The 12089-nt window shown below is 45.8% G+C and overlaps 1 protein-coding gene across 5 annotated transcripts in view; it reads left to right on the top strand.

The window, feature by feature from the left end:
• The window catches only part of CAD (carbamoyl-phosphate synthetase 2, aspartate transcarbamylase, and dihydroorotase), a 617432-nt gene that overhangs the window by 458427 nt on the left and 146916 nt on the right, over positions 1-12089 (top strand). For 4 of the 5 annotated variants that reach the window (XM_069233593.1, XM_069233596.1, XM_069233595.1 and 1 more), the window contains one exon: positions 7372-7419. The exons of the other annotated variant lie outside the window; for it this stretch is intronic. In XM_069233593.1, the coding sequence (XP_069089694.1) occupies positions 7372-7419 (48 nt within the window). The remainder of the gene's footprint in view (positions 1-7371; positions 7420-12089) is intronic. 5 annotated transcript variants of the gene reach the window in all.

Genomic DNA, 12089 nt, shown 5'->3' with positions numbered 1-12089 from the left:
CTGCCGAAACCTATATAAGAGGCACTCCTCACTCCACCAAGTCCTCCACCAAGTCCTCCACCACCTCAAAAAAAAAAACAAAGGGTATTTTCACACACCTTAATGGACATCAGCTGTTCAAAGCTTCCAAAGACGAGCTGTAAATCCACTCTGTTCAGCGGGTTCCAGCTCACTTTGCCTGCCACCGTGGGATTTCAGCTCCTCACTGGGTAACTGTGTAGAGGGAGCTGAAACCGTGTGACACAGTAGCACCGTGTGAGTTGGCAGGTCTGTGCGTGTGTGTAGAGTCTTCTGCACTTTAGAGTGGGGCAATATTTGTGCAGCATTAAAGGTATCTTCTAAAGTTTGATACTAAATGTAGTGTGTTTTTGTAGTGTGAATCTTTTGTGGATTCACATGCTGTGCATTATTTGGCCATCTAGTGGTTGGTTCTGGAATTTTGTAGTAAGCTTTTTAGTCCATCTTCAATTTCTACTTTGTTGGTGGGCGTTGACAGAACTTCCATTTGGTGTCTCCTTGTGATGTCGTCATACTTCCTCCAGATGTTCCCACCTTAGGTCGCCATCTTCATATTCTTTTTTTTTTTTCCCCGCCGTTAGTTCTGGATGGTTTTTTGCAGACGTGTCTCCAACTCGAGGAAGGTGGTCAAAGAATTGGCGAAAAAATTGGTGAAAAACTTCAAAGGGTGAGAACATCATTGACAGTGAGCAGACAGACTAGGGAGGGAGAATTTCTTTCAAAGCAAAGGGCAGAGAATGCCCAGACCTGAGGGGAGGGGGGGAGAGGAGCGTGCGTTGGGGTGGTGTGAAGTGATGGAGAAAACAAATTCCGCTTCTGCAGGAATGCCATCACACATACGCACAGAAGGATGAGCATCTTTTGTGTAATCTGTCTTCTGCGCGACTATCGGAGTGAAGATTGTAACACCTGCTCTGTGTTTACTCCGAAGACACAGAGGGTGGAAGCGAAACAAAGAATGGCCCATCACTCGGAGAAAGCAAAAAACAACAAGTGATGGACGGAATGCTGAACATTGTCAAACATTCACCCCCAGTACAGTGATCTGGGCCTAAATCCATCGTTTTTTTGCTGCCCATGCCATTCCAGTTTGGACCCAGCCATATGCAAATCAGTCTTGACCCTGTTCCCCATGGGAACAGTCCAGCCCGAACTGCTAGGCCAGGTCTTCCCTGGACTGGAAACAAGCATCCTGGGACCGGTTTGGGGTTTCACCCCTCATCAGCCAGGCGAGCTTGAATCCAGTGGCATGGGAAGCAAGGGACCCACGTCTGGGCATACCCTTCCCACTTAGGGCGACAAAGCAAAAAACAAGAAGTGATGGACGGAATGCTGAACATTGTCAAACATTCACCCCCAGTACAGTGATCTGGGCCTAAATCCATAGTTTTTTTGCTGCCCATGCCATTCCAGTTTGGACCCAGCCATATGCAAATCAGTCTTGACCCTGTTCCCCATGGGAACAGTCCAGCCCGAACTGCTAGGCCAGGTCTTCCCTGGACTGGAAACAAGCATCCTGGGACCGGTTTCGGGGTTTCACCCCTCATCAGCCAGGCTAGCTTGAATCCTGATGAGGGGTGAAACCCCGAAACCGGTCCCAGGATGCTTGTTTCCGGTCCAGGGAGAACCTGGCCTGGCAGTTCGGGCTGAACTGTTCCCATGAGGAACAGGGTCAAGACTGATTTGCATATGGCTGGGTTCAAACTGGGGTGGCATGGTGAGCAAAATAATGGATGGATTAAACCAAGATCTGTGACTGGGGGTGATTGTTTGATTGGTTCCGCATTCCGTCCATCCAGTTACGCTATCCCACAGCGTTTGTTTTGCTTTGCATCACTCGGAGAAAGACAAAAAATCTACACCATCCCTTAAAGATGTGGGACTTTCAATTGATAAGGAAAGTGTCGCTGAGTGAGCGGAAGGAAAAACCTTGGAAGGGTGAGCATAAGAACATAGCAGTCTGGGACGAAGTGCTGAAGAAGAGTTGAAAGGAGGTAAGAGTCAGCAAAATCCGCTAAGGCGCCAGAGTCCAAAGAAAAATGAGCCTCTGCATCGAAACGATTGCCTTCCGCTGGCACGCCTAGGGCGAACATCCTCTCAAATTCATGGCCACCCCCACATAACGAAAGTAAAAGAATAGAACTCCTGGGCCGTGGGATAAAGCGGAGTGCGGCAAACCAAGGGCACATTGCAAATACAAATGCCCTGCTGAACAGACATACACATCAGCATTGGGAGTAGATGGGAGAATTAATGAAGTATCTCCCAGAACAATATAAAAAGAGAGCAGCAAGTCTGGTAGCCAGTGGTAAAAACAAGGCAAACGCTTGCTTAATATCCGCACTGGATGCAGCTGATACATCTAGTAGCCAATTGATGAAGAGGGTTACTCAGACGTCACTCGTGGCTGGCAATTTCTGGTTTTAAGCCCGAAGTGCAAGCAAATACAATTAATACCCCTTTTAATGGTCAACAATTGTTTGGGATCTCAGTTGATGATAGCTTTGACCAGCAAAAAAAAAGACAGTGAAACAGCTAAGTCCATGGGCACACTATAGTTTCATGGAGGTGTTAGAAGGGGGTCTTTCTCTGCAAGACGACCAGACTCTAGAGATTCATTCTAGTCAGGGATTTTGCATTCGGCTTCCACGGTGGTACTCAGACCTTTGCATCACAACAAAGCTGGAAGTACCAACAGCAGGGAAGTAATTCCTTTCTAGGAGGACGACAACCATCTTAGAGGAGGTACAATTCCCACTAAAAACAATACTGTATTCCATTAACAACTATAGCACAAATACCATCAGAAACAGGAAACATCGAGTATGCAGAATACCATCACAGCACACCATTAGGTGGAAGATTACAAAACCTTCTCCAGGAGTGGAGGAAGATAACTTCAGACAAATGGGTTCTAAACACAATACAGTTAGGGTATTGCATGGAACTAGACAAATTCCCTCCAACAAGAGGTCCAAAGAGGAAGACCCATTCCAGGGAGGAAATAGCTAGTCTTCTCAAGGAAGTCAAAGAACTATCAAACAAGCAAGCAGTAGAACATGTATCAATTCAAGAAATCAACCAACAAAATTATTCTACATATTTCCTAATACCAAAGGTGGACATATCCCTGCGTCCTATTCTAGATCTCCGGTTTACAAAAGTTCACAATGACTACTTTACAAGAAGTTATTCCACAAGTGCAAATGGGAGATTATATGGCAACTATAGACTTAAAAGATGCTTACTTGCATGTACCAATTAACGCACCGTACAAGTACCTAAGGTTTATGGTAGACATTATCAATTTAAGATACTAGCATTTGGAATAAAGTCAGTACAAAGAATTTTTACAAAGTGCCTAGGAACGGTGGCAGCACACCTAAGAAGAATGGGTATTCATGTATATCCATACCTAGACGATTGGTTAGTAAGAGCACACTTGCTCAAAAAATGCAAGCAGAACATTATAATGGTGATGAAGATACAGTACACTCTAGGTTTCTCATTACACATAGAAAAGTCATCTCCAGAACAGGAAAACATTTTCTTGGGAGCAAGATTGAATTTGATTCAGGGGAAGGCATTCCCCAGCGAGAAGAGGACTTGGTCTCTTCTGGAGGAGATTGGCCGTTACTGGAAGGGACAATCTCTGACAGAGAGGACTGTAGGGAAATTATTGGGAAAGATGGCATCATGCATTCCCTTGACCCCATATGTGAGACTGCATATGAGACCAGTCCAGGAGTGGCTTCAGAAACAGTGGTCTCAATCGACAGGGAGTTGGGAAGATCTGGTGGTTGTCACGCAAAAGGTTCCAGAGGAGATTGCGTGGTTCAACAGAGGAAAAAAATAACACAAGGAAGGCCATTTCTGCAACTAACTCCTTTAGTAATGATAACCACTGACGCTCCGCATATATAGGATGGGGAGCGCACATGGGCTCTGTGGAAATACAAGGAATCTGGAGGAATCGGGCAGCAGTACAGAACATCAACATCCTTGAGTTAAAGACTATTTTTTCTAGCTTTGAACGCTTTCCAAATACATCTTCAAGGGAAGCAGATATTAGTTCAAACAGACAATACAATAACCATGTTTTACATCAACGGACAAGGTGGTGGGGGACTCCATATCCACCACTCAAGGTTAGCTTAGCAAATCTGGAAATTGGTAATTCAGAGGAACATATAGATTCAAGCGATTCCTCTGCCGGGGAAAGACAATTGCGAGGAAGACGGACTAAGCAGACAGGCCTCATGCTCTCACGAGTGGGAGCTCAATCAGAAAGTGGTGGAGAAGAGTTTCAAAAAGTGGGGTACACCAACAATAGATCTGTTTGCAACACCTTGGTACGCAAAATGCCAAACTTTGGCCTCCGGACAGCCACACCCGCAGTCACTGAGGAATGCACTTTCGAAACTGATCAGTGATATTTGCGTACAATTTCTCTCCAATTCCACTGTTACACAGGGTCATCAACAAATGCAAGAGGAGTCACATGACCTTGATTTTAATTGCTCTGCAATGGGCAAGACAAACTTGGTATTCAGAAATAGTGCAATTAGCTCAAAAAAACCTTCAAACACTATCAAGACCACAGGATCTGCTATGAATGTGAAACTGGAGGGTTCTGCACCCGGAAGCAGAATATTTCAGACTAACAGTGTGGCTCCTGAAGACTTTGAATGTGGAGACACAAGGTTACCAGAAAGAACAATGGCGATGTTAAAGGAAGCTAGAAAAACAGTACCTAGGAAATGTTATGGCAAAGTGGGAAAGATTTTCACTTTGGTGTGTGGAAAATGAGGTTGAACGAGAAGATCACAAGGGAAAAGACACTGTTAAGATATTTAATTACCCTTTTACAAGAGGGTCTTACATATGCATCTTTGCATCTCTAAAGGTTTATCTAGCTGCAGTAGTAGCCTACACAAGAGGCCAAATGGGAAGAAGTTTTTTCACAGCCCCAGTGGTAAAAAGATTCTTAGAGGATGCAATAAGGATAGCACCACTAAGAAGGGAACCAGCCCCCACATGGAACCTAAATGTAGTTCTCACACAACTCGTGAACGAACCCTTTGAGCCATCACACCAAGCTACTGTACACTTTATGGGCGAGCACAAAGTGCTCCGTCCATTCTGTAATCTCTCTTTGGGCTTGAAACCACGCCCATGCCACGTCAGTCACTTACATTGGTTCGTGGGCTTGCCTTTTAAAATCCGCTTGCTTTCATTTGTGAAAGGCATGCATACGTCATGCCTTTTCCTGTGTTTAGCCCACGTACACAGCACCGGTAAAGTACCAAAAACATACGAGGCTCCATGTTTTCAGCCTGGAGTCCGGACTACTTTATCTGTTTATTTTCCACGCAGCGCGATCACGCTGCATTTTACATAGCGCGATCGCGCTACGGTTTTATTTATTTTTAATTTTTTTTGCTTTACAACGCTAATAGCTCTAACTCGAACAAATGCGAGACCTGTTGCATTGAAAATGCTTGTTTAGTAACTGTTACTTCTCTACACCAGGTTAGTGAGTTACTGGCACTCACAATGCAAGAACCCTACTTACAAATTCAGGGCAGAATTGTCATGAGAACAGATCCACAGTTCATGCCAAAGGTTGTTTCACAATAATCAATCGAGTCAAATATCAAGTTTCTTTCAAAATCCAAAGAGACACACTGAAAGGGCATTGCACACATTGGATGCAAGACGCTCCATTATGACTACATTGAAAAGAGAGAACCTTTCAGGAAAACTTAGCAATTGTTTGTATCCCTCTCAGAAAGCTACTTACAGAAACCAGTTACAAAGATCGCAATTGCAGGATGGATTGCGTGAATAATTCAGTTATGTCCCAACCATGCAGGTCAAGCATTAAAGATCACACCAGGAGCACACTGAGCAAGGAAGGAGGGCGCAACCATTGCTTTTATGTCAAATAATCCACACAAGCAATTTGCACGGTAGCAACTTGGTCATCAGTACACACGCTTACAAAACATTATTGCATTGACATTCAAATGAGCAAAGAAGCTCAGGATGGACCAAGGGTGCTAAAGTATCTATTTACAAGTCAATACCCATCTTAAACCCAGCCACCAAAGTAATTAAAACCGCTTTAATATCAGTGCACAGCATGTGAATTAAGAAAAGATTCACGCTGCAAACGTTTCTTACCAGAAGGTGTAGTAGTTTCGCATCTCGAAGAATTTTCTGGATTCACAAGCGACCCACCCACCTCCACCAAGAAGATGGGAGAAAAATAAAAATAAAAATCTTAAAATGGCGAAACAAGGTGGGAACAGCTGGAGGAAGTATGATTTCACAAGGAAGACACCAAATGGAGGTTCCACTGATGCCCACCTATAAAGTAGAAAAAGAAGATGGACTGAAAAAAAATTTTGTATTAAAAATTCCGAACCCACCCACTAGATGGCAGACTAAAGCACAGCATTTGAATCCAGAAAATTCTTCAAGCTGCAAAACTACATCTACAGTTAAGAAACTTTACATTATGTCAGAGAACCTCATAGCTTTAGACCACATTCATGTGCATCGCTGTCATTACCTGTAGGTTTTCTTCAACTGCCAGGGTTTGTAAGGTGGTGGGTAGCAGTGGCCTGCACCCCCAAAATGTGGAGCACAATATGGTGGACTGGCATTTGGGAAAGGCGAGATAATGGGAAAGGTTAGAGTTATTGACCAATTTTTATTTAATATCTTTGTTAGCGTCAGCATGTTGCCAGTTGCCTGGTGGTATCTCTAAGGAGCTCTAAGGATTAGGACCCTTATCAAATCCTCCCGTCAGGTGAGGGGAAAATGTAGGTGGCCTGTTATGACGTCTCCTGTTTTAGATCTCCATGCAGTGATGTTGTAGGGGGCTTGCTGGCGATCCATAGGGGACCTGGTCAGGGCACAGAAGAAAAGCGGAGGCATGAATGAGGTCCAACCCATGCAGGAATTTTCATGCTTATTTACTTTGCATGCATACTGGTGCGCTGCCTTTTTCTCTGAAAACAAAATATCAGAAAATCTGCGTGGTATTTCAAAACATCTGAAATGCTGTTCATAATCCTTCTGCCTTGTGGTTTTAATTATGGATTATTTTGTGGGTTTCACTGTTATCAAGGCCTTGGTTGCTTCCTTTGGTGCAGATCTTGCTATTGGGAAAGCTTCTGCAGCAGCTTCGCCCTCCAACATTGAGCAGCAAAGCTTGGCAGACCTGTTTTTCTCCCTCAATGTGTGTCTCGTCTTGTTTTACGTGGGTAGCGTGCTAGTTGTAACCAACGCCAATGTTTTCACTGACCTGTTTGTGTGTTCTGGTTATGCATGTACCCGTCTCAGACCCTGAAGAGCTGAAGGAAAAGCTGCAGAAGAAATCAGAAGAGACAGGTTTGAACGTCTTGTTTTCACCTCCGTTTTGTGTTTTCTTCGAATGAGTGATTTCCTGTTTAGTTCCTCCATTAGGTTTGGCTACGTGTTTCCTAGTGACCCTCAATTCTTAATTTGGTCTCGGAATACACTGAAATATATTATTCAGTCATCAACTCAAGGAGACTGAATAACAGAATGTTCCAACAAATTTAATATCGACGAATGGTATCAGCTACATGTCTCGGAAAACAGATTTACCAAAAATAATGTCATTGCAGTTTGAATGGGAAAACCTACCCAGCTGTTGGACCCCGATCATGTTAGAGTCTTAGCCTTCTAGCCAACTGCATTGCACGTACTGGGATATTAAAACCCTAAGAGTGAACCTGCAAAGTCCCAGAATCTAACTTCTCTTGGCTAAAAAGTCAGAATTGGCTAAAGATCTCACTCGACATAAGGACACGTGTCCGCATTTGAAACTAATCATGTGTCTGTTTTTGTTTCCAAGTTTGTCCTTCCATATTTGTTCATCGCTTGCCATTCATTACCGTATTGTATCTAAAATAGGCACTTAATCAAATGTTGTATTTTTCGCAGGCAGTGAAGTTTTATTTGTTCTTCATGTCTGACCCTTGGTGTGGCTTATTTCTGTAGATATGTTAATTTACTTTCAAACAATGCAAATTCTACATGCTGGCATTTCTTTCTCTGCTTCTGCACACATTGATGTGGCAAGAGTCTGGTATGTTAGACAGACTTTGCTTATTATCTTCTACGTTAAGTTGTTTAACCCACCTTAGTTCCTTATTTCTTGTGCCTGAGTTTTGTTGTTGCATATGTCTTGGCTTTCTTTTCATGCAAAGTTTTCACTGCACATTTAAGGAACTGGACTGTGTGCCTGCCCTCTGGGCTATATGGTCTGGGTTGAAGGGCCTTCTCGTCCTAGGAGATGGTCTACAAGAGTCAATTTGGGCTTTATTTTATCAGACATATAGTAGATTTAGAGTTTCACAGGGTGTTGGTACGTGTTTATGGTGTGCACAGAACAGAAATTGGATTGCCACACTCTTAAATGGTGCAATCAGCTCATTGGGGGAACTGCAGGTAGTGCACACTGTAATTAATGGACCTGCGTAGTGTGATGATATTGCTGGCAGATTGTGTAGAGATCTTTGGGTTGTATGTTTGGCACATGAACTTTGCTGGATTAGACAGAAGAGGATGCGATGCATCCTTGAAAATGAATGATTTTATGATAAGAGCGTTGATGGGTGAGGATCGATTAGCTTGGCTACTGTATACTGTAGGAAGTTGGCTCTGTATGTGCTATTTCAAAGTAAGGAATAGCATGCACAGAGTCCAAGGGTTCCCCTTAGAGGTAAAATAGTGGTAAAAATAGATAATACTAATGCTCTATTTTTGTGGTAGTGTGGTCGAGCAGTAGGCTTATCCAAGGAGTAGTGTTAAGCATTTGTTGTACATACACATAGACAATAAATGAGGTACACACACTCAGAGACAAATCCAGCCAATAGGTTTTTATATAGAAAAATATCTTTTCTTAGTTTATTTTAAGAACCACAGGTTCAAATTCTACATGTAATATCTCATTCGAAAGGTATTGCAGGTAAGTACTTTAGGAACTTCAAATCATAAAAATTGCATGTATACTTTTCAAGTTATTCCCAAATAGCTGTTTTAAAGGTGGACACTTAGTGCAATTTTCACAGTTCCTGGGGGAGGTAAGTTTTGGTTAGTTTTACCAGGTAAGTAGGACACTTACAGGGTTCAGTTCTTGGTCCAAGGTAGCCCACCGTTGGGGGTTCAGAGCAACCCCAAAGTCACCACACCAGCAGCTCAGGGCCGGTCAGGTGCAGAGTTCAAAGTGGTGCCCAAAACACATAGGCTAGAATGGAGAGAAGGGGGTGCCCCGGCTCCGGTCTGCTTGCAGGTAAGTACCCGCGTCTTCGGAGGGCAGACCAGGGGGGGGTTTTGTAGGGCACCGGGGGGGACACAAGCCCACACAGAAATTTCACCCTCAGCAGCGCGGGGGCGGCCGGGTGCAGTGTAGAAACAAGCGTCGGGTTTTCAATGTTAATCTATGAGAGATCTCGGGATCTCTTCAGCGCTGCAGGCAGGCAAGGGGGGGATTCCTCGGGGAAACCTCCACTTGGGCAAGGGAGAGGGACTCCTGGGGGTCACTTCTCCAGTGAAAGTCCGGTCCTTCAGGTCCTGGGGGCTGCGGGTGCAGGGTCTCTCCCAGGCGTCGGGACTTTAGGTTCAACGAGTCGCGGTCAGGGGAAGCCTCGGGATTCCCTCTGCAGGCGGCGCTGTGGGGGCTCAGGGGGGACAGGTTTTGGTACTCACAGTATCAGAGTAGTCCTGGGGTCCCTCCTGAGGTGTTGGATCGCCACCAGCCGAGTCGGGGTCGCCGGGTGCAGTGTTGCAAGTCTCACGCTTCTTGCGGGGAGCTTGCAGGGATCTTTAAAGTTTGCTGGAAACAAAGTTGCAGCTTTTCTTGGAGCAGGTCCGCTGTCCTCGGGAGTTTCTTGTCTTTTCGAAGCAGGGGCAGTCCTCAGAGGATGTCGAGGTCGCTGGTCCCTTTGGAAGGCGTCGCTGGAGCAGGATCTTTGGAAGGCAGGAGACAGGCCGGTGAGTTTCTGGAGCCAAGGCAGTTGTCGTCTTCTGGTCTTCCGCTGCAGGGGTTTTCAGCTGGGCAGTCCTTCTTCTTGTTGCAGGAATCTAATTTTCTAGGGTTCAGGGTAGCCCTTAAATACTAAATTTAAGGGCGTGTTTAGGTCTGGGGGGTTAGTAGCCAATGGCTACTAGCCCTGAGGGTGGGTACACCCTCTTTGTGCCTCCTCCCAAGGGGAGGGGGTCACAATCCTAACCCTATTGGGGGAATCCTCCATCTGCAAGATGGAGGATTTCTAAAAGTTAGAGTCACTTCAGCTCAGGACACCTTAGGGGCTGTCCTGACTGGCCAGTGACTCCTCCTTGTTTTTCTCATTATTTTCTCCGGCCTTGCCGCCAAAAGTGGGGCCTGGCCGGAGGGGGCGGGCAACTCCACTAGCTGGAGTGTCCTGCTGGGTTGGCACAAAGGAGGTGAGCCTTTGAGGCTCACCGCCAGGTGTGACAATTCCTGCCTGGGAGAGGTGTTAGCATCTCCACCCAGTGCAGGCTTTGTTACTGGCCTCAGAGTGACAAAGGCACTCTCCCCATGGGGCCAGCAACATGTCTCGGTTTGTGGCAGGCTGCTAAAACTAGTCAGCCTACACAGATAGTCGGTTAAGTTTCAGGGGGCACCTCTAAGGTGCCCTCTGTGGTGTATTTTACAATAAAATGTACACTGGCATCAGTGTGCATTTATTGTGCTGAGAAGTTTGATACCAAACTTCCCAGTTTTCAGTGTAGCCATTATGGTGCTGTGGAGTTCGTGTTTGACAGACTCCCAGACCATATACTCTTATGGCTACCCTGCACTTACAATGTCTAAGGTTTTGTTTAGACACTGTAGGGGCACAGTGCTCATGCACTGGTACCCTCACCTATGGTATAGTGCACCCTGCCTTAGGGCTGTAAGGCCTGCTAGAGGGGTGTCTTACCTATACTGCATAGGCAGTGAGAGGCTGGCATGGCACCCTGAGGGGAGTGCCATGTCGACTTACTCATTGTGTTCTCACTAGCACACACAGGCTTGTAAGCAGTGTGTCTGTGCTGAGTGAGGGGTCTCTAGGGTGGCATAAGACATGCTGCAGCCCTTAGAGACCTTCCTTGGCATCAGGGCCCTTGGTACTAGAAGTACCAGTTACAAGGGACTTGTCTGAATGCCAGGGTGTGCCAATTGTGGATACAATGGTACATTTTAGGTGAAGGAACACTGGTGCTGGGGCCTGGTTAGCAGGGTCCCAGCACACTTCTCAGTCAAGTCAGCATCAGTATCAGGCAAAAAGTGGGGGGTAACTGCAACAGGGAGCCATTTCTTTACACAAGCCCCCCCCAGCCCACAGGCCAGGAGACTCAGCCAACGCTGGAAGAGTCTTCCTAGTCTGTCAGGCGAGGAAGAGTAGAGGAAATGGCTGGTTTGTTGCAGGGCCTACTCTGCCTTACATCCTCCTGTTCAGGTCATTCCCTCTGGGGAACTGACCCACTTCCACAGTGATAGGACCTAGTCTGAACTGCCTCTTGTCTGTGCTTTTTATGTCTTCACCCATTCTCTCTATTTTGAGGTCAGAGGTATCCACCTCTGCTAATCTTATCTTAGCCAGGGTCACCCCTAGCTTACCCAAAGAGGTTACCCAGAGCTGGAGTAACCCCACCATGACCAACAGGGTCAGGGGGCCTAACTTGTTATTTGGCATGGGGTCAGACCACCATGCCAAGGATAGTGCAGCCATAAAGGCTAACACCCAGCAGAGGCCACTGACAGCTGTCAGTGCCCAGAACCACACCTTTAGCTCTTCACCTAAAAGGGAAGGGGCTAAGTTACAGGCTTCTTTGGGTTCAGGTTGCCTGTCTGCTGTATTAGAGTGGGGGGTTACCACATCTTGTAGTAAACACCCTTCTTCCACTCTTTCTTCTGTTAGCTGAGGAGCCACCCACTCAGGTTTAACAGTTGCCGGACTAGCCAGGACTTCTTGTGGGTCAGGTTGGACTTTATCAGGGCCATTTTTGGAGTTCTCCCCTAC

Source organism: Pleurodeles waltl, chromosome 5 (assembly GCF_031143425.1).
Source record: "Pleurodeles waltl isolate 20211129_DDA chromosome 5, aPleWal1.hap1.20221129, whole genome shotgun sequence".
Taxonomy (NCBI): Eukaryota; Metazoa; Chordata; class Amphibia; order Caudata; family Salamandridae; genus Pleurodeles; species Pleurodeles waltl.
Note: the sequence above shows the minus strand (reverse complement) of the source record. Positions and strands in the feature narration are given on the sequence as shown.